The sequence below is a fragment of the Anthonomus grandis genome, chromosome 17, assembly GCF_022605725.1.
Source record: "Anthonomus grandis grandis chromosome 17, icAntGran1.3, whole genome shotgun sequence".
Classification (NCBI taxonomy): domain Eukaryota; kingdom Metazoa; phylum Arthropoda; class Insecta; order Coleoptera; family Curculionidae; genus Anthonomus; species Anthonomus grandis.
In genome coordinates, this window is record NC_065562.1 from 15,340,404 (window position 1) to 15,364,720 (window position 24,317).

Below are 24,317 nucleotides of genomic sequence, written 5' to 3' on the forward strand. Positions count from 1 at the left end.
ATTTAGCTCTTATGAAAGGATAAATATTTTATGATTTCCTGAAGATTAGAGAGAGATAAATATTTTATTGGTTTTTTTAATGGATTGGTTTATTTCCTGTATTTTCAGATAACTATGAGATAATTATTTTTAAATGTATTTTTCGTTTAATTTTAGACCTTTTATAAAATGAATATATGAAAAAAAATAGAATCTTTTGAGGGTGGTATCGATTACTAGCCCTCCTGTTGCTAAAAATACATCGCATGCTTTGAGAAGGGTAAGCTTAAAGAAATAAGACATTTCAGTTTGGCACGAAACCCTATATAGTTTTTCATCAATTATGTATATTTAGGTCAAATTGGGATATGTACAGAGGACCTCCAATATGAATAATAATATTAGGTACTTTAAAAGGGTGTATATCGCAAAAATGCACACAAAAAGGGCATTTTTATTATTGATTAAAGGGGATAAAAAATGCATATTACTGAGGCATAATTTACTTCATCTATCTATGGTAAGTCCCTTTATACCCCCCTCAAAGTCACATTTTAAGTAAGTGCTACGGATAAGCAAATTACACTTTGGCGCCCAACGATTTTAGGAAAAATGATATTAATGAGTACCTTAAAGGACATTTAAGTTACGTAAGTGGCGCCCTCTGTATAGTTGTAAAGGAATTTTAAACAGTTTAGGCGGCATAGTGATTTTAACTGAAAAATGTACACAAAACAGGCATTTCTATTATTGATTAAACGGGATTAAAAATGCACATTTCTGGGGCAAAATCACCCTCTAGCAAAACCTACTTTTGTCGATCATTCACATCCTAAATAACAAGTTTTTAAGAGTCTGACCTACCTTAAGCCCGTTTATAACCCCCCCACTCTAACTGAAAAAATAAAACTTTTGAGGTTATACAGTAACTTAATCAACCTATTTATTAATATTAATCAAATCTTAATTAAATTCAATGCTAATTTTGGAACTGAACGAGTATGACGAGAAATTAAAATGTCTGACTTACCAGTGGGAAAATCCTCGGTCGACAATCGGGTTCTCGGTTAAAATGTAAAACTTCGACCGCCCTAAGAGAAACACGTTGGCCAACTTATTGGCAGGAAAACGAGGATGGGAACGCGTGAAACGGTCAAAACTCAACGGCGCATATTCTGGATTCACGGTTTCACCATGGGTCCGGTGGTGGAAAGAGCGCCAGGAACTCTGCTTTTCCGGAAAAGTGGTCGATTTTCGAATGCTATCGCCAATTGTCAATCCGGTGGGAATCGGTGGAGACATCTGGAGGCGAGAGTTGGAGGTTTGGGGAGAATCGATTTTTGGGAAGGCACATATTAATTAGATAGAGGGAATTCTAGGGAATCCCAGTTATTCCTTAAATAAAGACAGAAAACTCAAATTTTGTTTATAAATTAGGTTTTGCCGCCTTATTCTAGATCATCGTTTTATTTTCTAAATGTCTGGATCGCCTGGAAATTCGCTGAAAATCGCCTGATTACCATAAATTTCTCTTTTTATTCGAAAATTGTTAATAACTTTTTTATTATCAGAGATAGAGGCATGAACCAAAAACTGGTATATACACCCAAATACAGAGAACATTTTTGATTATAAAAAAAAATGAGAATCAAATAGATTTTGAGAAAAATTTTAAAAATCATAAAAAGAGAACCGCTTAACAGCTAGACATGCATTCTTGTTGTTCCTATCGAATTTGGGTTCACGAAGATTCTTGGGGCTTGATGATAATAATGAGTTCAAGAATGCTTGTTTTGTTTATTATTTATCAACATATAAATGAGAATTCGATTTTTTCACCTTTTTCTATATAATCGTTTAATTTTTTGTCTGGTCTTGTGTCTGGATCGCCTGGAAATAAGGTTTTTCTTCCTTAATGTGTTTAATTATATCCAAAAAACATGATTTTATTCTCATCCTTTTCTAATTTTCAGATTGAGATAAACATATAAATAAGAATTCGATTTTTTCACCTTTTTTTATATCGTCGTTTCATTTTTTAAGTAGTGTCTGGATCGCTTAAAAATATTGTGTTTCTTCCATAATGCGTTTAATTATATCCGAAAATTATCATTTTATTCCTATCTTCTTCTATTTTTTAAACTGAGATAGGGATACATAAATGAAAATTCGATTTTTCCAGTTTTTTCTATATTCTCGTTTAATTTTTTAAATAGTATCTGGATCGCCTAGAAATAGTGTTTTTCTCCTTTAATGTATTTAATTATACCCAAAAAACATCATTTTATTCTCATCCTCTTCTAATTTTCAGGTTGAGATAGGGATATATAAATGAGAATTCGATTTTTTTCACCTTTTTCTATATCCTCGTTTCATTTCTTAAGTAGTTTCTGGATCGCCTAGAAATAGTGTTTTTCTCCCTTAAAGTGTCTAATTATACCTGAAAAACATCATTTTATTCTCATCCTCTTCTAAATTTCAGATTGAGATAGGGATATATAAATGAGAATTCGATTTTTCCACCATTTTTTATATCCTCGTTTCATTTCTTAAATAGTGTCTGGATCGCCTGGAAATTGCATTTTTCTCCCTTAATGTGTTTAATTATACCCAACAAATATCATTTTATTCACATCTTCTTCTAATTTTTAGACTGAAATAGGGATATATAAATGAGAATTCGATTTTTCCACCTTTTTCTATATCCTCGTTTCATTTCTTAAATAGTGTCTGGATCGACTGGAAATAGCGTTTTTCTCTCTTATTGTATTCAATTATACCCAAAAAAAATCATTTTATTCCCATCTTCTTCTAATTTTTAGACTGAGATAGGGATACATAAATGAGAAAAAATGTTATCAGCTTAATTTCTCAAAAACAAATTTAATTTAAAGTTAAAGAATTAGTCCATTTTTGCAGTGGAGTTATTAGATCAATGTGTAACTAACGATACTACGGTCATCCTATACTAAATTTACTTTGAAAAATATTAATCCGACATGTTTTGGACAGATAACATGTCCATCATCAGGGATAACAAATTAAGGGGTTCCGTCACACAGAAAAAAACGATTAAACTTATTGTCGACTTAAACCAATTCTATAAACATCTTGAAATTGAAAATATAATATTCTTAAATTAAACTTTTATCTTCTTGCGGATATATAATCCTTAGATTTTCTCAAATAAAGTGTCTAATTCTCATTTTAAGTACCCTTTTTTTTCTGTGCAGTACATCTTACAGATCTAGTGTTCTAATTGAGAACCCAGTTCTCAGCTTTTTTTTACAAAACGATTATCGTATTGTCGTAATAATGTAATTTTAAAATTTATGTAAATCCATGTTTGGTCCATTTGTCCATTCATCCATTGTCTGGGGTACTATATATGTAAGATGTATTGACGGAACCCCTTAATTTGTTATCCCTGATGATGGACATGCTATATATCCGAAACATGTCGGATTATTAGTTTTTTTAAATAAATTTAGTGGAGGATGACCGTAGTATCTTTAGTTACCCATTTAAATTTAATTTAAACTCAAATGAGCTTTATAAATAGAAAAATCAAAAATATAGTTGACAAAGGAAGACCAGTATACAAGTAAACAGAAACCATTAAATATAAAAATTAAACAAAAAGTTCAAAATAAAAATCCAAATGTGAAGAATTAAAAAAAAAACAAACTAGTCAGCTACAATCTCACATGAACAAACAAATATCACAATAAAAGCAAAATAAAGCCAAGTTTTAAAGTGCATCCTGGTAGAATCTTTCATACTCTAATAAATCCTACCCAATGGTAAATTCTTAAGAATCTTTAAGGTATTTAACGTTTTCATATTTGTTGGTTAATGGTTAAATACTACTGAATCAATCTGATCTTAATCAATAAATTTAGTTACTTACGATTTTATTAAAACACTATTAAAAGTGTTGGCCCTCGGATTATTATGCACGCCTCTGGTCAACCAGCAAATCTGGTTTTACTTTTTACGTAGGAACGCGATAAGTGAAAGAATGTAATGCAGTGAGTAGTGTGTGTGTGTGTGTTATCTTTTTTTAATCTTAAATGAAAAAGCTTTCTTTGACCTTAAAAATTGTTTTTTTACAATATTGAGAGCTAATTAAGTAGATTTATTATTTTTATTTAATCTATAAGCCCCTAGTAATTTTTTTTTGTTAAAAAACTGTAAGAAACCCTTTTTTCAAGTAGTTTTTGATTCATTTACTAGTTTTCCAATGTAACATGGACAAAAATGAATTTTTGTTTGAAAATCATGGTTGAAGTAATTATTTCATCTGTTCCAGGTCTTTAGAGAAAAACATGTAAACTTTTCTTGGTTTTTCTAAGTGCTGAGATGCTATGCAAAAAAGGTTTTCCTTAACAACAAGTTATTTCCTATCGAGTTTATGGGAAAAGCTAAAGTGTTAATTATCCCAAAAAATCACTGCTAAGATTAAAATTTTATTCAATAGAAACTGTTAGAATGTCTACTGTGATAATTTTTTATTAGTTGCAAGTTGATAAGTAGAAAATTACTGATTCTAGACTGTTGAAGTCGAAAAATAGCTGCTAAAATAAACATCTTCAATTTCCTGGCCAATTATAGGAAAAAATGTATTTTTTACTACCTAGTTGATGAAGTGTTAGAATTACAACCGAGGGAAATCCTAAAATCAATACAATGAGGTGCTAAGAAAAAATCACTGTTAAAATAAAATTTACAATTGTTAAGATTTGGTGAAATAAGTTTAAGAGGAAAATTAGGTAAAGAAACCCGATTCTTACTTAAAGATTTTGTAAATTCACCGTTGAGATAATATTTAAAATCACTGTTGTTACATTTTGTCGTGATTGTTTCCAAACCATGGAGAAAAAAAATAGTTTATTTCTAATAAAAACCCTTTAAAATCACTGCTTATGAGAACCTATTTATCAGCTCTAAGTGATAAGAAAGAAAATCATTTAAAATTACTGCTAAAATAAATAATTTATTGTTTGCATGCCAAATTTCGAAGAACATTTTTCCTACTGAGTCATTAAACGGAATCACTGCTTAAATCAATATTATCAGTGAATTTGATAAATCAAATTATAATTTATTTAACGGAATTTAATAATAAATATTTTAAAAACAGTGCTAAGATTATTATTCTATCTCATAAATTGTAACCTTACTGAACTGTTAAAATCTTTACTGTGATTATCTTTTATCAGTTTTTAGGCCAATAAAATCAATACGATAAGGAATAAAGATGAGCTAAATAATTTGTGTATGTTAAAAAAATCATAGAAAATTCTAAGAATGAGTAAAATAACTGCAGAAGTAAAAGTCTCTAATTGATAAACAAAAAAATGTTAAATTACATTTCTAAGGAAATAAAAAAGAGAAATCCTCTTTCAACTTGATTATTTTCTAAGATCACACTTGAGATAAATTTCAAATCACTGATGAAATATTTTCCATTTTTAGTAAGATTTTTTTAATAAGACTTTAAAAATACTGCTTAAATAAATAATTCGTAATTTGCGTGCCAAATGGAGAAAAATATTTTGTTACTGAATCAATAAATAGGTAAAATCACTGCAAATTAAATATTAAATCAAGATAAGTCAATTAAAATTATTTAACCGCATTTGATGATAAAGATTTTAAAATCACTGTTGAGATTTTTTTTTAATTCATAACTAAATAAGAGAAAAATTAGCTTTTTGTAAAAAACCACTATGGGTTAAAAATTAATTTCCGAAGGAATAGTAAGAAAATAATCTTGATTAAAAATCATTTAAAAACTCTGTTGAGATAAATGTTTCATTATTCAATGCATAGGAAAAAAATGTTTTTGGTTAAAATCAGTATCGAGGTAAATCATTCGATCAGTCGATAAGAAAATATTAATTGTGTTTTTTTTTGTTTGATGGATAGCTAATTAAAATCACTGCTTAGATTTTTTTATAGTTTCTTAACCAATAAATTTAAATTACTGAATATTTATAATATGGTGGAAAAGAAACAAATATATCGGTTGAAAATCTTCTAAAACAATAATAAAGAAGTTTATTTAGCATAATAGCTACATACATTACAATAATTATAATTATAATATAAAGCGTACTAAAGTCTACAAAGAAAATAAAATACAATAATAATAATAAACCAAGTTCATTACATACAGGGCTACATTAGGTATAATAGAGATCTAAACTAAACTAAAATCAATTATTTTTTTATTTATCATATCAGTGATTTTAGACTTTATCAATTTCACTTCAATAACTAATCGGTTACAATAAAAATTAATATAAAACCTATAAAAATTCTCTTTTTATTTATCTCATCAGTGATTTCACACATTCATCTACTACAATGAAAATAAATATCTTGACAGTGATTTTGAATTAATTTATAGATTTGTAATATCTAAACAGTAATTTAAGAAAATCCTTGACTAGCACCACTGGTAAGAAACACTTTTTAATTTATCTCATTAGTTATTTTATATACTTACCGATTCGGTTACAATAAAAATGACTATTTTAACAGTAATTTTTGATTTAAAAGAGTTTTTTTATTAAAAGAAGTTTAACAAATATTTTAGTCTCTTATTAGCTCTAAACACAATAAAACATTTATCTCATCAGTGATTTACAGTATTAGAAAAATTTGCCAATTAGAACTAGTTTGAAAAATTCTTTCGGTCTCTTATTAGCTTAAAATGCAATAAAACAATTGCCTCAGCAGTGATTAATTAAAATTCTTGAGTCATAGAACCGGTACGAAAAATTTTCTTTATTCTCTTATCAGCAATTTTTAATTAATTAAATAATTATCAGCTAAAACTATTCTTATTTGAAAGTCCTTGAAGAAATACCTTTAAACTTATCTTATCAGTGGTTTTATATATTCATAGGTTTGTTACTTCTATGCAATAAAACTATTATCACAGCAATGATTAATTATATAAACCTTAATACATCAAACCGGCGAAAAATATCCTTTTATTTATTAACGATTTGATGTTCATCGACTTAAAAATACGGAAATGATTGTTATGTTTTTCTTTATTGCTTTGGTAAAGATAAAATCTCTGTAGTGATTTCAACCTTAATCTCTGCAGTGATTTAAAAGATTTATTGATCTACAGTGCAGAAATCAACACATTGAAATACATGATTACATTTCAGAAGTGTCTGTGTCTAAGAACTAGGAACAAATTGTTCTGTATTTATGATAAGATAGAAAGTGAATTTTCTTATGATTTATAGTGCTACAAACACCCTGTATATTTTTATCTGAACACATTATGCCAATTCATCCGACATCCATCGCAATCGTTGCAAAATAATTTAGAAAGTTGTCAAGGCATCGTTCCGAAGATATAATTGTTACGTGAAAGAGATCAATAAACTTGACTCCCAAATGAAAAATATACTTTGCAATAAAATGTGTTTTTTTTAATTAATAACAATGACGACGGGGCTATATATAGTTAATAATGCAGTGATTTCTCACTTCAGTTAATAATGAAAATTGCTGTTTATGGCCAATTTGTAATTATCGTGATCCGCCATAAGTAAGGTATGCAAGAATACAATAAAAACGCGCGTATAATTATAGATAAAATACGTGTTTTCTCCGTGACCTACATTATAGATTAATAAGATGATGTGGGATGGAAAGAACGGGATTCAGGTGTTTTAAAAGTGTTTTTTATGAAAAGCTACAATCTCCTTACACATTATATTATATAATCAATTAATCGAAGAAAGGTCAAACGTTTAGCGTGAAAAAATGAATGTCAGAACATACATTTAGTGTTAGACAATCATAAACGGTTTTCATATTAATCCTGACCTACATTCGTGTGGTGCTAGTAACCTTTTAAAATGTACAAAAGATCAAATTAAGTTCAAAAGTATATTAATGGAAATTTTACGATAACTGATTGCCATGTTATGGCCGCTGTTACTTGATTGGTTTTATTCGTGACAGCGGGTGATTTGCACGCGACAGTGTTATTCTGGGTTAAGAAAATCCATATTTTAGCAAATTGGGCACTTTTTTAAGAGGGTTTCATAAAAGGAAATTTCTGTTTTTTAATAAATAATCATTTCCTAAAGTTTTCTATTTAAAAGTTGAAGGGCAGATTATTAAAAACTTTAGCCAGATCATATGTAAAAGATTTCTAGAATTTTACGGATTGATGTCTAGGTATAATGATCCCATTGAATAACACATTAGGTGCATTAAGCTACATCCTGATTTTGAAACAAATATTAAGAAGACTTTAACTTTATTTTTTATATCTTAATTGACTCCTGAAGGACACCTGAAATAACGCCAAAATAATCTGAATTATTGCCATTTAAAACCACTCTTTTGAATTTCCAATTTTCAAGAAACAATTTTCTCAACATCTGGTTTTTTATGGCTATCAATCAAACAAACAAAAATCAATTTTTTGTTATGCATTTGCAAATGATTAATAATTTAACCAAAAACCTGTAAATTCTATTCTATTCTTCTTGGAAATAAAAACAGACCTATTTTAGAATTTAAGATATAAGAATTAAGATCTTATTAATTTGAAAATTAAAAAAAAATCTTATCAGTGATTTTGGTCATACTGTACGGAAGTTGAACAAGTGTGAATCATACAAAAAGATTGAAGACCAACAAAGGAACAGGTATATAGCAATTAGATAAAACTATTGTATTTAATGCAAACATGGTTTATTTTAACTGTCAAGGGTACATTAACAACAAGGATCACATGATTCTTTTAATTAACGATTGGAAACCAAAGATCATTCTTTTAAGCGAGACTCACGTAACTCCTGATATTGAGTCATGTGAGCTGGTCATAGATGGGTATAAATTAGAGCAATGTACAAGTTATAATAGTAGAACAGGAGGGGTCTTAGCCGTAATTAGGCGTGATATTAAATATAGAATTAGAAAAGTAGTATGTGTTGAAAGTTATGTCTGGTTACTGTCTTTTGAAATGTCTGTGTCTCGTGATAAGTATTTGTGTTCTGTTTTATATCATCCACCTAACAAAGATAAATTTTAAGAGTTTTTTGATCAATACCTAGATGAAGTTAGTGACTTTAATGAATTTAGAAATGGATTTTCACAGATAGTCAAACCTCCAACTAGAACTGTTTCTGCTAGCCAAACATTAATTGATTTTATAATTACCAATGACAAGCACTTATCTCATAGTGTACATATAACCCAAAATTAGTGACCATTCCATTTTATCAATTCTCCCAAATGAAAAAAAAGATCAAAATATAGAACTTGTATCATATCAAAGATCATTTAAGAACTATAATTCTGTAAAATTACAAGAATTACTTCTTGCATTTGAGTGGAATAACAGTATTTCTGATGTTAATAGATTGGCTAATTCTTTTGTGAATGACATAAAGAGTATTTTAGATAAAATGTATCCGAGGACTAAATTTTTACAAATATTAAAATATAGGGATAAAAAATCGATAACCAAGAAGATAAGAGAACTTATGCGTGAAAGAGATAATTTATATAAGAGGGCGATAATTGATAAAAGTGAAAATACTTGGAATCAATATAAAGCTAAAAGAAATTTTACAGTTAACAAAATCAGAGTAGAGAAGGAAAATTATTTTTTTGAATGTATAGATTCTAATAAAAAGAACCCGAAGGAACTGTGGAAGAAAACACTGTTGCCGAGTAAAAGTAGCACACTACCTTAGCAAATTAATTTTCATTTAGAAATACTCCAAGATGAAGAAGTTATATCCCACAGATTTAATAAATATTTTGTAGAGAGTGTGGAAGATATTATAAATAATATACCACAAAGCGGAAACAGATTAAATAATGTTGTATGTCCCCCCGTGTTTAACATTTTTTCTAAATTCAAACCTGTCTCTATGTTAAAAATGAAAAATACTCTAAAAAACTTAAAAAATGTTGGTGGTGGTGAATCTGGTATATCAAAACATGTCCTCTGTGATGTCTTTATTGTAGTTGGTAATAGATTGTTAGATATTATTAATATTTCTTTGAGTTCTCGGTGTTTTCCCAAATGATTGGAAACTGTCTACTGTTATTCCTGTTCCCAAAGTACAAAACATAAATTTGCATAATGAATTTAGACTTATTAACACGGTACCTGTCTATGAAAAGCTCCTTGAGAATTGTGTTATGGAACAACTTGTTGAGTTTTGTGTTAAAGGCAAAATAATTGTTCCTGAACAGTCGGGATTTCGTGAGCATCATTCTTGTGAATCCGTTGTTAATATTTGTAATGATTTTCTTAAAACTATCGACTGTGATAATCTTGTTTAGGCGGTATTTTTAGATTTTAAGAGAGCCTTCGAAACAATAGATAGACAAGTTTTAATTACCAAACTACAGCAATTAGGAATTAGGGATAATGCTTTGAGTTGGTTTAAGTCGTATGTGTCCAAAAGAGTCCAACGTGTAATGTTTAAAAATAGTATATCTCAGTGTGTTTCTGTTAATTATGGTGATTTTATTTAGAGGCTCAATAGAATTTAATAAATTGCCTGTTATAATTAAGACCTGTGATAATGTAAACCAGTTTAGGAGGCTATTGAGAAAACATCTTTTAAATAGAGATAGCTAAGAGTATTTCTATTTTTTTTGTATTGTACATTATATTCTTTTTATGATTTTAGTTATAAGTTTTATTATACCATTTGTGTTATCCTAGGTTAGGTTTTATTTATACCAATAATTGTTGTGTACGTTTTCTTTTTACCTATGCTTTTTTTCAATACATTGTAGTCGATGAATGTCATGATAAATAAAAAGATGATATTTATCGACTCTACTATTCAGCAATTTTATTAAGTCACTATTGAAATTTTTATTTTCATTTAAACAAAGCTCATAAATTTCTTAAATCACTAATGAGATTAAATGATAATTTATTGCCAGTTCTAGACCGGTCAATCAATAAATGGACAAATCACTGCTGAGATTTTATGGTAATTTTAATAAAATTAAACATTTTTTGTGCATTATGAACCACTGATATAATAACTAAAAGCCAAAAAAGTCTTCTCTGATTACAAGAATTTTCGCAAATCACTCTTGAGATATTTATTTTTATTGTAACCAAGTCGATGAATGACTAAAATCACTAAATAAATAAATAAAAGGATGTTCCTTATTACCAGTTAAGGATTTTCCTAAATCGATGCACATGTTTGTAAGGAACTAAAACAATTTTTAAATGAGCCTTAGTGACCAATTTTCTTAAATTAGAAATCACTACTCTTGAGATAATAATTGTTATTCTATCCCTGTCAATGAACGTCTTAAATCACTAATAAAATAAGTAAAAGGTCATTTGTCCCGATTCTAGGCCAACCAAGGTTTTAAATCACTGATGAGATTTATCGTTACCATGACACTAAGAAAAATTTAAATATTTCTTGTGATGTCAAATTGATGAATATGTAAAATTGAAAAGATAAATAAAAGAGCGTTTCTTATTAATTTTACTAGTCAAGGTTTTTCTTAAATCATTGGTGAGATAATTATTTTATCACAACTAATATTATATTTTTATAGATTCTAAGTCAATAAATATATAAATTACTGATGAAGTAACCATCGATTACTGATTCTAGACCGTCGAGTCTAATCAAACGAGTATTCTAAGATCTAGACTAACAAGGCAAATAACAATTTTTTTACTGGTTTTAGTTCAGAAAACTATAAAAATCACTGCAGATATTAATATTTTATAACTTCCAAGATATTGGATAAGAACACATCGTGTAATTGTAAACAAACTTCTTAAATCACTGCTGCAGCTCTCGAAGCCTTTAAAGGTCGCTGCTGATTTTATTCGTTTAAAATCACTACTGAGATAAATAAATTATCATATTCCAAGACATTTTACAAGAGAATTAAATAGATTATTATTTAAATGAAATTATCTATTTAATCATATGACTCAACGAACTCTTTAAAATCAAGCTAAATTACTGCAGCGATAAATATTTTATTACATGCAAGGTAATTGGAGAAAAACAAATTTTTTCAATTGCTAACGAGCTTCTTAAGTCATTGCTGCAGATATTTAGTAAAATTATTTTGTCAAGTCAATAAGCCTTTAAAAATCACTGCTGAGGTTTTATTTATTTAAAATCACTATTGAGATAAATATATTATTATACCTGAAGGCGATAAGAAAAAATCATATTTTTAATAAAATTCTCTATTTATTTACACGACTTAACATATTGAGATGATTATTTTTATTATAATCAAAGCCTTTGTTGACCCCTAAAAATCACAGATAAGATAAATATTAGACAATTTACTCCAAATCACTGCTGAGAATTAAGGTAATGAGCTGGAAATAAACTTTTGAAGAAATTATGTAAATAAGATATTGTTGATATGATTGATAATTATTATTGGTCCAAAATTACTGCAGACATTTTATTGGCAGTAATCCGTAATTCTTAGGCAAACTTAACCTAAAAATATCGAAACTATAACACATATTAATTAAAACTCGTTATTTTCCTAAAACCCGAGAAATCGAGGTGGGGTACCAGCTCGGTGGTACCGAGCCCAAGCAGCGCTCCGCCAGTTCTTCAACATTTACGTGATGAAAGATCCGAAGTGAAAGACATTCGGTCGGGGTCTTCCACTAGAGTTAAACAGTGCGAAATCCGTGGTACTAGTACCGTTTAAACACACGTCGAAAAATGACCGTGACGGTACCACTTTTGCTTTTCGTGGTACTCGCTATAGTCGGTAAGTAGATTTTTTTAGATTAGGTAAATTAGGTTAATATATCGTCCTTGGTAGGCATTTTCAAATTAATGGCCATTAGGAATTGTCGGTATACGTTACCTTTTTGATTGGTTTATTTGGGTTCTTGTAAATATTTTTAATTTTTCTTGGTTTTTTTTATTTAATTTTATTATTGTTTTCACACTTTTTCAATCTCTTTTTATAAAAATAGAATAAGATTTCTAGTTTTTATATCACAATTTTCTTGTGTTATATGGATTGCTCTTTTTACAGAAATTAAAGTAATTTTTGATTTCTTCAAGGCAGTTGAAGCTAGGATGCTTCCTGTTCCTGGAGTCCCTGGAAGAATAAAAATATATTTTCTGGCATATAATAAATCACCAAAATTGTCGCTTTACGCCTTGTTTTTTCCAGTTTTATCACTGGTTTCAAAAGTATTTTTTAAATTTCTCGGTTTCATTGTTTCATTTTATTATTGCTGTCGTACTTTATTTTGTCTTTAATATTTTTTATTATCTTTTTCCTTCTTTAATATTTAATACCAAAATTTTTGGATGAAAATTCTTTTTCAGCAGTTGAGGTAGTGCCTGGTTTCTTCCAGAAGTATTTAAAGTCCCTGGAGGAAAAACTTGATTTCTATAAATGTTTTTCCTCATTTAATCATTTTTAAATTATGAATTTGTGGACTTTTTGATTTTGTCCAGGCAGTTGAGGTCTGAGGTTCCTGGAAGAATTAAATATTTTTTTAATACTAAGCATATATTAAATTACGAAAACAGTCACTTTACGCTTTCTTTTTTCCTGTTTCAGCACTGTTTTTAAAAAGTATTTTTTAGTTTTCTCGGTTTTCTTATTTATTTTTTTTATTGTTTTCACACTTTTTCTATCTTTATCTTTTTTTATAAAAATAGAATAAGATTTTTAGTTTTTATATCAAAATGTTTTTGTATAATACGAATTGCTCCTTTACAGAAATTGAAGTAATTTTTGATTTCTTCAAGGCAGTTGATGCTTCCTCTTCTTGGAGTGCCTGGAAGAATAAAAATATATTTTCTGGCATATATTAATTCATAGTAGCCTTGCTTTTTCCAGATTTATCACTGTTTCCATTTTTTTTTTTAGATTTCTTGGTTTTCTTCTTTAATTTTCTTATTGTTTTCGCCCTTTATTTGGAAATGCCATAAAAATTCTTTTTCAGCAATTAAGGTAGTTCTTGGTTTCTTCCAGGCATTTGAAGCTAGAAGAATTTAAAGTGCCTGAAAGAAAACCTCGATTTCTATAAACTTTTGAGGATATCCAGCTTAGTCTAAATGCGTTTTCTTTTAAATATAGATTAATGGAAATACCTGTTAGGCATTTGAGGCCTGGAGTGCCTGGAAAAATAAAAATATTTTTTTTAAATCAAGCAAATATTAAATGATGGAATTCGTCGCTTTGCGCCTTTTTTTTTCCAGTTTTATTACTCTTTTCAATAAAATTTTTTAGTTTTCTCGGTTTTCTTTTTTAATTTTATAATTTTTATCACACTTTATTTACCTTTATCGTACTTTAGTTTTTATTATCACAATTTGCGTATATAACAAAGGTATGCTTTTTTAATAAATCTGGTAATTTTTGTTATTTAGGTAGTTGAATTCAGTTGTAGTTCCTGAAGTGCCTGGAAAATCAAAGATTGAAGAACTTTAAAAAATTTTAAGAATATTTTTTTAAAATTAGGTATACATAGAAATCGAAGTTTCAAGTCTTCTTATTCAAGTCTTTTCACTGTTTCCAATAGTGTTTTTTAGTTTTATCAATTTTCTTGTTCAATTTTATTATTAATTTTTCACTTTATTTCCCTTTATTTTTTTTTTAATTTTTTTATACCAAATTTTTGAATATGCAATGCAAATCCTTTTTCAGTTGTTGAGGTAATTTTTGGTTTCTTCCAGGCAGCTGAAACCTGGAATATCTAAAGGAATATTTTTTTTAATTAGACATAAGCTAGATCATAAAAATAGGCGTCTTACGCCTTTTTTTTCAGTTTTATTATAGTTTTCAAAAGTTTTCAGTTTTCTTGCTTAAAGTTATTATTGTTTTTACACTTTATTTGTCTTCATCCTTTTTTAATATTCAAGATCTAAATTTTCAGATATGCAATCAAAATTCTATTTCAGCTGTTAAGTTAATTCTTGGTTTATTCCAGGCAGTTGAACCCTGAAATTCCTGGACTAATAAAAATACCATTTGAGACCAAACATATACTAAAAAAAAGAAATCGTCACTCTACGCCATCTTTTTGTCAGTTTTATCATTATTTTCAAAAGTATTTTTTAGGTTTCTCGGTTTTCTTGTTAAATTGTATTATCGTTTCTACACTTTATTTGGCTTTATCCTTTTTTAATACCAAAATTTTTAGATATAACATGAACATTTTTTTTAGCCGTTAAGGTAGTTTTTGGTTTCTCCCAGATACTTGAGGCCAGGAGTATTAGGAGTGCCTCGAAGAAAAACTCAATTTTCATGAATTTTTCTTCACTAAATCTCTCTTGGTCTAAGTTTGTTTTCTCTTTCATCATTCCTAAAGTATGATTTAATGGAATTTTTTATTTCTTCCAGGCAGATGACGCCTGGATTTCCTGGAAGAATAAAATAATTTTTTAGTGACCAATCATATATTGAGTCATAGAAATAGTCGCCTTAATAAAATAATTTTATCACTGTTCTCATAAAATATTTTTTAGTTTTCTCGGTTTTCTTATTTAATTTTATTATTGTTTTTACACTTTTTCTATCTCTATCTTATTTTATAAAAATAGAATAAGATTTTTAGTTTTTATATCAAAATGTTTTTGTATTATATGGATTGCTCCTTTTACAGAAGTTGAAGTAATTCTTGATTTCTTCAAGGCAGTTGAAGCTAGGATGCTTCCTGTTCCTGGAGTGCCTGGAAAAATAAAAATATATTTTCTGGCATATATTAATTCATAAAAATTGTCGCCTTGCTTTTTCCAGATTTATAACTATTTTCAATTTTTTTCTTAGATTTCTTAGTTTTTTTCTTTAATTTTCTTATTGTTTTCGCCCTTTATTTGGAAATGCCATAAAAATCTTTTTCAGCAATTGAGGTAGTCTTTAGTTTCTTCCAGGCATTTGAAGCTAGAAGTATTTAAAGTGCCTGAAAGAAAACCTCCATTTCTATAAATTTTTGAGGATATCCAGCTTAGTCTAAATGCGTTTTCTTTTAAATATAGATTAATGTAAATTCCTTTCAGGCATTTGACGCCTGGAGTGCCTGGAAAAATAAAAATATTTTTTTTAAATGAAGCAAATATTAAATCATGGAAATTGTTACTTTCCGCCTTCTGGTTCCAGTTTTATTACGGTTTTCTCAGTTTTCTTTTTTAATTTTATACTTTTTATCATACTTTATTTACCTTTATCGTACTTTAGTTTTTATTATCACAATTTGCGTATATAACAAAGGTATGCTTTTTTAATAAATCTGGTAATTTTTGATATCTAGGTAGTTGAATTCAGTTGTAGTTCCTGAAGTGCCTGGAAAATCAAAGATTGAAAAACTTTAAAAAATATTAAGAATATTTTTTTTAAATTAGGTATACATAGAAATCGAAGTTTTACCTCTTCTTATTCAAGTCTTATCACTGTTCCCAATAGTATTTTTTAGTTTTATCAATTTTCTTGTTTAATTTTATTATTAATTTTTCACTTTATTTCCCTTTATTTTTTTTTTTCAATTTTTTTATACCAAATTTTTGAATATGCAATGCAAATCCTTTTTCAGTTGTTGAGGTAATTTTTGGTTTCTTCCAGGCAGCTGAAACGTGGAATATCTAAAGAAATATTTTTTTTTTAATTAGACATAAGCTAGATCATAAAAATAGGCATCTTACGCCTTTTTTTTCAGTTTTATCATAGTTTTCAAAAGTTTTTTTAGATTTCTCAGTTTTTTTGCTTAATTTTATTATTGTTTTTATACTTTATTTGTCTTCATCCTTTTTTTAATATTTAATATCTAAATTTTCAGATATGCAATCAAAATTCTTTTTCAGCTGTTAAGTTAATTCTTGGTTTCTTCCAGGCAGTTGATTCCACAAGTATTTTAAGTGTCTGAATGAAAAACTCGATTTATATGAATTTTTAAGGATTTCTCTTTACAATAACATGCACAAAATAAATAGGTTTCCTTTTTATTAATTTTTGAAATACAGGTTAATGAAATTTTTGATTTCTTCCAGGCAGTTGAACCCTGAAATTCCTGGACTAATAAAAATACCATTTGAGACCAAACATATACTAAAACATAGAAATCGTCACTCTACTCCATCTTTTTGTCAGTTTTATCATTATTTTCAAAAGTATTTTTTAGGTTTCTCGGGTTTCTTGTTTAATTGTATTATCGTTTCTACACTTTATTTGGCTTTATCCTTTTTTAATACCAACATTTTTAGATATGACATGAAAATTTTTTTTAGCCCTTGAGGCCAGGAGTATTTGGAGTGCCTCGAAGAATAACTCAATTTCTATGAATTTTTACGATTTTTTCTTCACTAAATCTCGCTTGATCTAAATTTGTTTTTTCTTTCATCATTCCTGAAGTATGATTTAATGGAATTTTTTATTTCTTCCAGGCAGATGAAGCCTGGATTTCCTGGAAGAATAAAACATTTTTTTAGAGACCAAGCAAATATTGAGTCTATTTTCATAAAATACTTTATAGTTTTCTCGGTTTTCTTATTTAATTTTGTTATTGTTTCTAGACTTTATTTGTCTTTATCCTACTTCTATTTTTATTATCGAATTTTTTGGATATTAGATAAGTATCCTTTTAAGTACCTTTTAGGAAAGAGATTCTACTTCTTTCAAGCAGTTGAATCCAAGAGTTCCTGGACGAAAAAAATATTTTTTAAGACCAAGCATAAAAATCGTCGCTTTAGGTCTTTTTATCTTCATTTTTATCCTGTTTCTTTTAAATATTTTTTAGCTTTCTCGTTTTTCTTGTTTAATTTTATTATTCATTTTATTTCTTAATATAGAAATTTGTGATTCAAGTATCTCAAAAAAAAGCTTTTTGAGCCAGTCAACTGAAAAGTTCTAATCATAAAACAATTAATTTTTTGCAGATGACTACTAATTGCGAAAAAACACTAATTACCATATATCGTGTTAAGAAAAAGCGTGTTTTCAACTTAAATTTTCTCTCGTGAGCAATTATTATTATTTACAATAAACGTCGGCAAGTCATGGACGCGGTAACTTATGGGTCAACATGAAAACCTCCGGTCGAACTGTTTTTTTTTAATAATTTTTAATAGAAAAATTCATCCAATTAGGAGTTCTAAGAGCTCTTAGAAAAGTTTAAAAAGCAAATTACACTCGAAAGTGATTAAATGGAATTTCAGGAAAGTTTCCGGCACTTAGAAGTTTCATTTCTGAGGACGCAGTCTAAAAGGGGAGGGCTTGAAAATTATTACTATTAACGTACGTAAATTGGATCGCGAATGGAATATTAAGCGAGTTTGCATCCAGAAAACTTCGAAATTGTCCTTTTTACCCCGATACATACGAATAATTATTATTAGGTGAAAAGGGTGCCTTAAAATAGCTTCAAGGGTTAAGCTGTCAAGGGAAGTGATGTAAATCGGGTATAAACCTACCCCCCTCTGGTTGTTTGTTTCATTTCAGAAAGTTGGAAATGAGACGTGAATAATTTGGATAAACGATACAGAGACCGGACGGGGGTTTATATTAATTTTAGATACTGCGTCTTGAGATGAGGGTGCGTCGAAAAGGGTTTTAATGAACTTTTGTTGAATGATTTGGGATTAGTAAATTGAGTCTTAAAAGGGTATAATTCATAAAAATATTAAGTTTTTTGAGTAATCCAGAGTAACTCTCGAGCAGTTTACTGTATGACCTCATATTAGAACTTTTTAGAAATTTAGGCTTAGTAGGTCACAGGAAAAGAATAGCAATCAAAAGTCACCAAAATTGTTACTTTACGCACTTTTTTCTGTTTTTTTTTTAAGGTTTTTTGATATATTTGTTAGTTTTCTCGATTTTCTTATTTAACTCGACTATTATTTTCATACTTTATTGATGTTTATCCTATTTTTCTGTGTATTTTTCGAGCAATTAAAGTTATTCTTAACATATTCAACGCAGTTGACGCTTTGGAGTACCTGGATAAAGACAGAATATTAAACTTATATTGACTTTTTTATAAATTTAAACTTAAAAGATAAGATAAGGTTATAGCATCATGGGAATCGTCGCTTTAATCATAGTTTTTCTTACAAATTTATTTAGTTTTCTCGATTTTCTCATTTAATTTGTTTTTTTTTTAATTGTTTTCACACTTTATTTATCTTTATCCTATTTTTCTAAATTTCGTACCAAAATATTTGCTTATAGAATCTATGTCTTCTTTGTATTTTTTTTTAAATATAAACCCAAGAACTTCAGGAATGCCTAGAAGAATAAAATAATTTTTAAGCTCAGGCATGTATTACTAAAAAAGGCGTTACTTCGCTTTATTTTCGCAATTGTCGCTTTACTCTCGTTTATTTATGGTTTTTCTTATATACTTTGTAGTTTTCTTGATTTCCTTACACTTTCTTTCTCTTTATCCTATTTCAATTTTATAATCAAAATATTTGTTTATAACATTTACCTCTTGTTCTAGTAATTTTTAATTAAAATTAGGAATTTCTTCAGTTTCTGGAAGAATAGAATTTTTTTTGAACACAGGCATATATGAAATTATAAAAATCGTCACTCTACGCCTTCTTTTTACCACTTTATTACGGGTTTTTCAAATAATTGTTAGCTTTCTCAATTTTCTTGTTTAATTTAGTTATTATTTTCACACTTTATCTGGTTTTATTTTTTTTTAGTCAAGTAGAAAAAAAATTAATTGCACGTTAAATTAAAAATTATATAAAAAAAGTCCTTGGAGTGCCTGAAAGTAAACAAATTTTTTTTACTTTGACTTATATTACATCTTGGAAATCGTCGCTTTACTCCACCTTTTTCACCAGTTTAATCATGGGTTTTTTATATATGTTTTCAGTTTTCTCGATTTTCTTATTTAATTTTATTATTGTTTTTACACTTTCTTCCTATTTATTTTATTTCAATGTTATAATCAAAATACCTGTTGATAAAATTTACCTCTTGTTTTAGGAGTTAAAGTATTTTTCAATTAAAATTAGGAATTTCTTCAGTTCCTGGAAGAATAAAATCTTTTTAAAACATAAGTATAAATAAATAATAAAAATCGTCACTTTACGCCTTCTTTTTATCAGTTTACTACAGGTTTCTTACATAATTGTTAGCTTTCTCAATTTTCTTGACTTTATGTTTAATGCAAACGGTTAGTTTCCCTTGTATAAGACAATTAATAAAATGTATTTTATAGTAATGTTTGTTGCAAAACTATTAATGAGATTTTCTTACCTTATTTTATTATTATTTTCACACTTAATCTTGTTTTATCTTATTTTCAACATTGTTATTGGAAGGTTCTATATTATAGCAGTATTCTTTATCCAGAATTTTTTTAAAATTCTTCCAGACAATTGAAGCTGGAACTTCTTGGATTGCCTGGATAAAAAATCGAATACTAAACTCATAATGATGGTTTTTGGAAATTGAAACTCTCTGGATTATAGGAGAAATATGACAGTTCAAAAATATCAAAATCGTCGTTTAAGGCTTTATTTTTTTATTTTATTGCAACTTTTCTTTACTATTTGTTGGCTTTCTCGATTTTCCTATTTAATTTTAATAATATTTTTATTCTTTAATTAGTTTTATCTTATTTCAATCGCGTGATAAAAAATAGTATATTATAGCAGTATTCATTATCATGATTTTTTTTAAATTTCTTCCAAGTCCTTGGAGTGCCTGGAAGAAAAAAATATTTTTTTTTACACTTGCTTATATTACATCTTGAAAATCGTCGCTTTACTCCATCTTTCATATCAGTTTAATCATGGTTTTTCTTGTGTATGTTTTCAGTTTTCTTCATTTTCTTATTTAATTTTATTATTGTTTTTACAGTTTATTTGTCTTTATGGAATTTGAATTTAATTACCAAAGTCTTTTCGTTAAAAAAATACTTTATTGTCTCAGGATTTTTAATTTCTTCTTAAGTATCTGAACGCAGGATCTTTTGCAGTGCCTGGAAGAATAAAACCTTTTTTGAAAAATTAAAATCGTCACTGTACGCTTTCTTTTTACCAGTTTTATTACACCTTTGATAAACAATTGTTAGCTTTCACGATTTTCTTATTTAACTTCTTTAGTATTTTCGTACTTTATCTGGTTTAATTTGTTTTACAATAAAAAAAAAATCATTTGATATCATATTATAAATTACAGTATACAAAACTAATATGCAATTAATTTATTTGTTTAAAAAAATTGAAGATTTATTATTAACTATCAGAGTAGTTTTAGAACATTTTTAAGAAACGTTTAAGAAAGTCTTATATGAACCATTTTCCAGAAATATTTTATAACTTATTCTTAGTAAGTTCACAACTCGTTGAATATTCCCTGGAATATGCATTTTAAAGGATATTTATCTGGTACATTCACACTTATACTAGAAATTCCAAAATATTTAATAAAAATTTTACATTCAATGCAATCTATTGGTTCTCCTTTCATAAAACAAAACCAAGCAATTAAACGCATTTCACAACAACCATCGTCGAACGCACTATCTGTATATACCCCCCTATGCCGGTAGTAATTAATTATTTTAAAAACTTTTATCAGCAAAACAAAAAAGTGAAACCCCACAGTCATAAAATACGCTCCCCTTTTTTCTCCATGAAATTCCTCTTCCGTGTGGCCCTACAAAGCCTAACGATCGAAAATAAAGCGAAGTCCATTCAAAAGAAGCCCTAACGAACCCTCATTGTACCATTTACTACTGAGAAAAAAAAAGAGTAGTTTTTGCCTTTAATTTTAAAACTACTAAAGAGAAAAAGAGGCCTTTTATCCTCAAAGATGCAAAAGATTTTTTTTTAATTATTCCCGCAGAAGGAGCACTGCGGCAAAGATGACGACCTTGGCATTTTATTTATGTGTGTTGTGGTTGATATATGAAACGAATGCCTTGATTTTACATAATGGGTAATCGTCGTAAAGGTATTTTTTTGTATAAGAACTATAGGAGGAAAAGTACATTCTTTATGCGGTTTTTTTTTGTGTCACTCCTGTGTATAGTACATAGAGCTCAAGAGCAAATATAGGAATTTTTTAATTGTATTTTTTTTAATTATGCATAACTAAATTTGTCATGATGTACCACATTAATTTACCACCAAAATTACCACAAAGTAGAATTTGAAGTATTTTAAATCTCTGGTTATGTATCATGAATACTATTTTTTCATCATTTCAATTTATATCCTGTGAATATTTAATTTTTGTTTTAGGCTTTGTTCTTTAGACCCCAGTATCTAAAAAGACCATAATTTCTGAAATTTTTACCTGGACTACATTGAACCTTAAACAACATTTGTAAGAAATGCTTTTATGAATATCGTGCTTTTGTTTTGTGAAAATAGTGTTGGTAGATCCTTGGATTTTGAGGCTTACAGTCAGTTGTCACTATAAACATCAAACTTTAACACTGGGTTCTACTATCTAAGAAGTCCCATGTTTTCGAAATTTCTAATTTTTTAACTGAATTGCTTTTCATGACATTTTTACATAAAACTTGTTATTTGACTGGTTTGAAGTCTTTGGCTGCTTCTATATAGGATTTTTTTACAAGGGAGTCCTGTAGCTAGGAGGCATTTGACTGTGTAGTTTAATGCCTTGAAGTCTTTTACTAAGTCTATATTTCACATAAGATTTCATGCATAAAGAAATTCTGTGACTTTCAGAAAGCCTTCGACTGTACTTTTTATGATATTTTTATGGCCTTTCACCTTAGTGGTGAAATGGTGTGTACAACTTTTTACAAAAATATCTAAGATGAATAAGGAAGTATAATAAAAAAACTCACTTTTTTCTTAAGATTTGAGCACCATATAACTCAAAGAGATTTCCCTTTAATTATTTTTTTAGTATTTTAAAATTTATTTGCTATGACGTGCATTATCATAAGTAGATTTTAATTAAATTTTTTTTTTCATTTTAGGGTCTAATAATTTTATGCTCCTGGTTATACAGGGTGTCCCAAAAGTAGACGTCCAAACGAGAGGAGGTGATAGAGGAGATCATTTGTAATCAAAAAAACCCTATATACTATTATCCGATTATTGATGGTTTAAAAGTTATTTCCATTTTTCTAATTTTTGTAAAAATCGCTTCATGCATCATGCACAAAATTTATTACAAAAATATCATAATTTATTTACTTAGTATTTAGTGCGAGTGTGACCCTAAGGAGTGCACCCTTTCATAAATATGATTTGGATGCATAGTTGTTTCTTTCACTAGTAAGAAAAAAATAATTTCTCAATATGTTTAATTTTTATTTAAAAATTATTTGCCTTTTAAGTGAACCTGGCAGAAACAAATTTACTACAAAAAGTTAAAAATTATCAGGAAAAGTTACTTATTTAATGAAGATTCTCATATGGTGAAATACTTTCAGATAAGTGATACGAGTCTCTTTTGATTGACATTTTTATTAAACTAATCGTTTTTGGACAAAAATTAAAATATTGTAATACTAAATAATGAAAAAAAAAGAATTTATTGCTATTAAACATCACAATAAATGTTCAAAATGCGAACCACCTGCCCTAATACACATTCGGCAACGGCGGATGAATTTACTTTTTATGCGCCGAAAGGCTCTGTCATTGTTGGTAATAACGTTGGCCGCTTGTCTTATTTTTCTTCGCAGTTCTACTTCAGTCTGGCTTTCATTGATAAAAACAAGTTCTTTGAAAAATCCCCATAAAAAAAAGTCTAAGGGGTTCAGGTCAGGCGAACGCGGCGGCCATTGGATGGTTACTCCCCTTCCAATCCATCGATTATTAAAAGTAGTATCAAGATGTTGCTTTACGATTCGGGCAGAGTGAGCAGGAGCTCCGTCGAGTTGCAGCCACATGTCTCGCCGTGTTGCTACAGATACGTCTTCAAGTAAATCGTTCAAGTTATGTTGCAAGACATGTAAATAATTTTCGCCGTTAAGTCTACCTGGTAGCTCGAATGGTCCAATTAATTTGCCTTCAATGATCCCTGCCCATAGATTGACTGAAAACTGATGGTAAAAACGATAATTTCTCACTATATTAGGATTAACATAGTCCCAATAATGCAAATTGTGTATATTAAATATCCCTGTTCTTTTAAAACTGCTTTCGTCACCCCACAAAATGTTTTTTAAAAAAATTAGAGTCTTTTCTATTACGCTGCAGCATTTCCGTGGCTGACCAGGAATGATGCCTTCGAAGTAACTCTGATGCACATTTATGAAAACTCTATGGTCAGGATAGCGATTTCGACCGGGAAAGCGTCTTTCATATTCTCGGGCAGCAGCTCGAGCATTTCCATCACAAAGCCCA

The 24,317-nt window shown here is 28.4% G+C and overlaps 2 protein-coding genes across 5 annotated transcripts in view; one reads left to right on the plus strand and one right to left on the minus strand.

Moving 5' to 3' along the window:
- LOC126746053 (complexin) overlaps window positions 1–1,189 on the minus strand; it is a 361,290-nt gene extending 360,101 nt beyond the window's left edge. For 2 of the 3 annotated variants that reach the window (XM_050454146.1, XM_050454143.1), the window contains exon 1: window positions 1,010–1,189. The gene's annotated coding sequence lies outside the window, so the exon portion shown is untranslated. The remainder of the gene's footprint in view (window positions 1–1,009) is intronic. The other variant, XM_050454151.1, reaches the window with a different exon arrangement.
- Window positions 1,190–12,609: 11,420 nt separating this feature from the next.
- Window positions 12,610–24,317, plus strand: part of LOC126746226 (protein Skeletor, isoforms B/C) — a 51,115-nt gene continuing 39,407 nt past the window's right edge. For both annotated transcript variants that reach the window (XM_050454379.1, XM_050454380.1), the window contains exon 1: window positions 12,610–12,777. In XM_050454379.1, coding sequence (XP_050310336.1) covers window positions 12,729–12,777 — 49 coding nt within the window. In that variant the 5' untranslated portion in view covers window positions 12,610–12,728. The remainder of the gene's footprint in view (window positions 12,778–24,317) is intronic.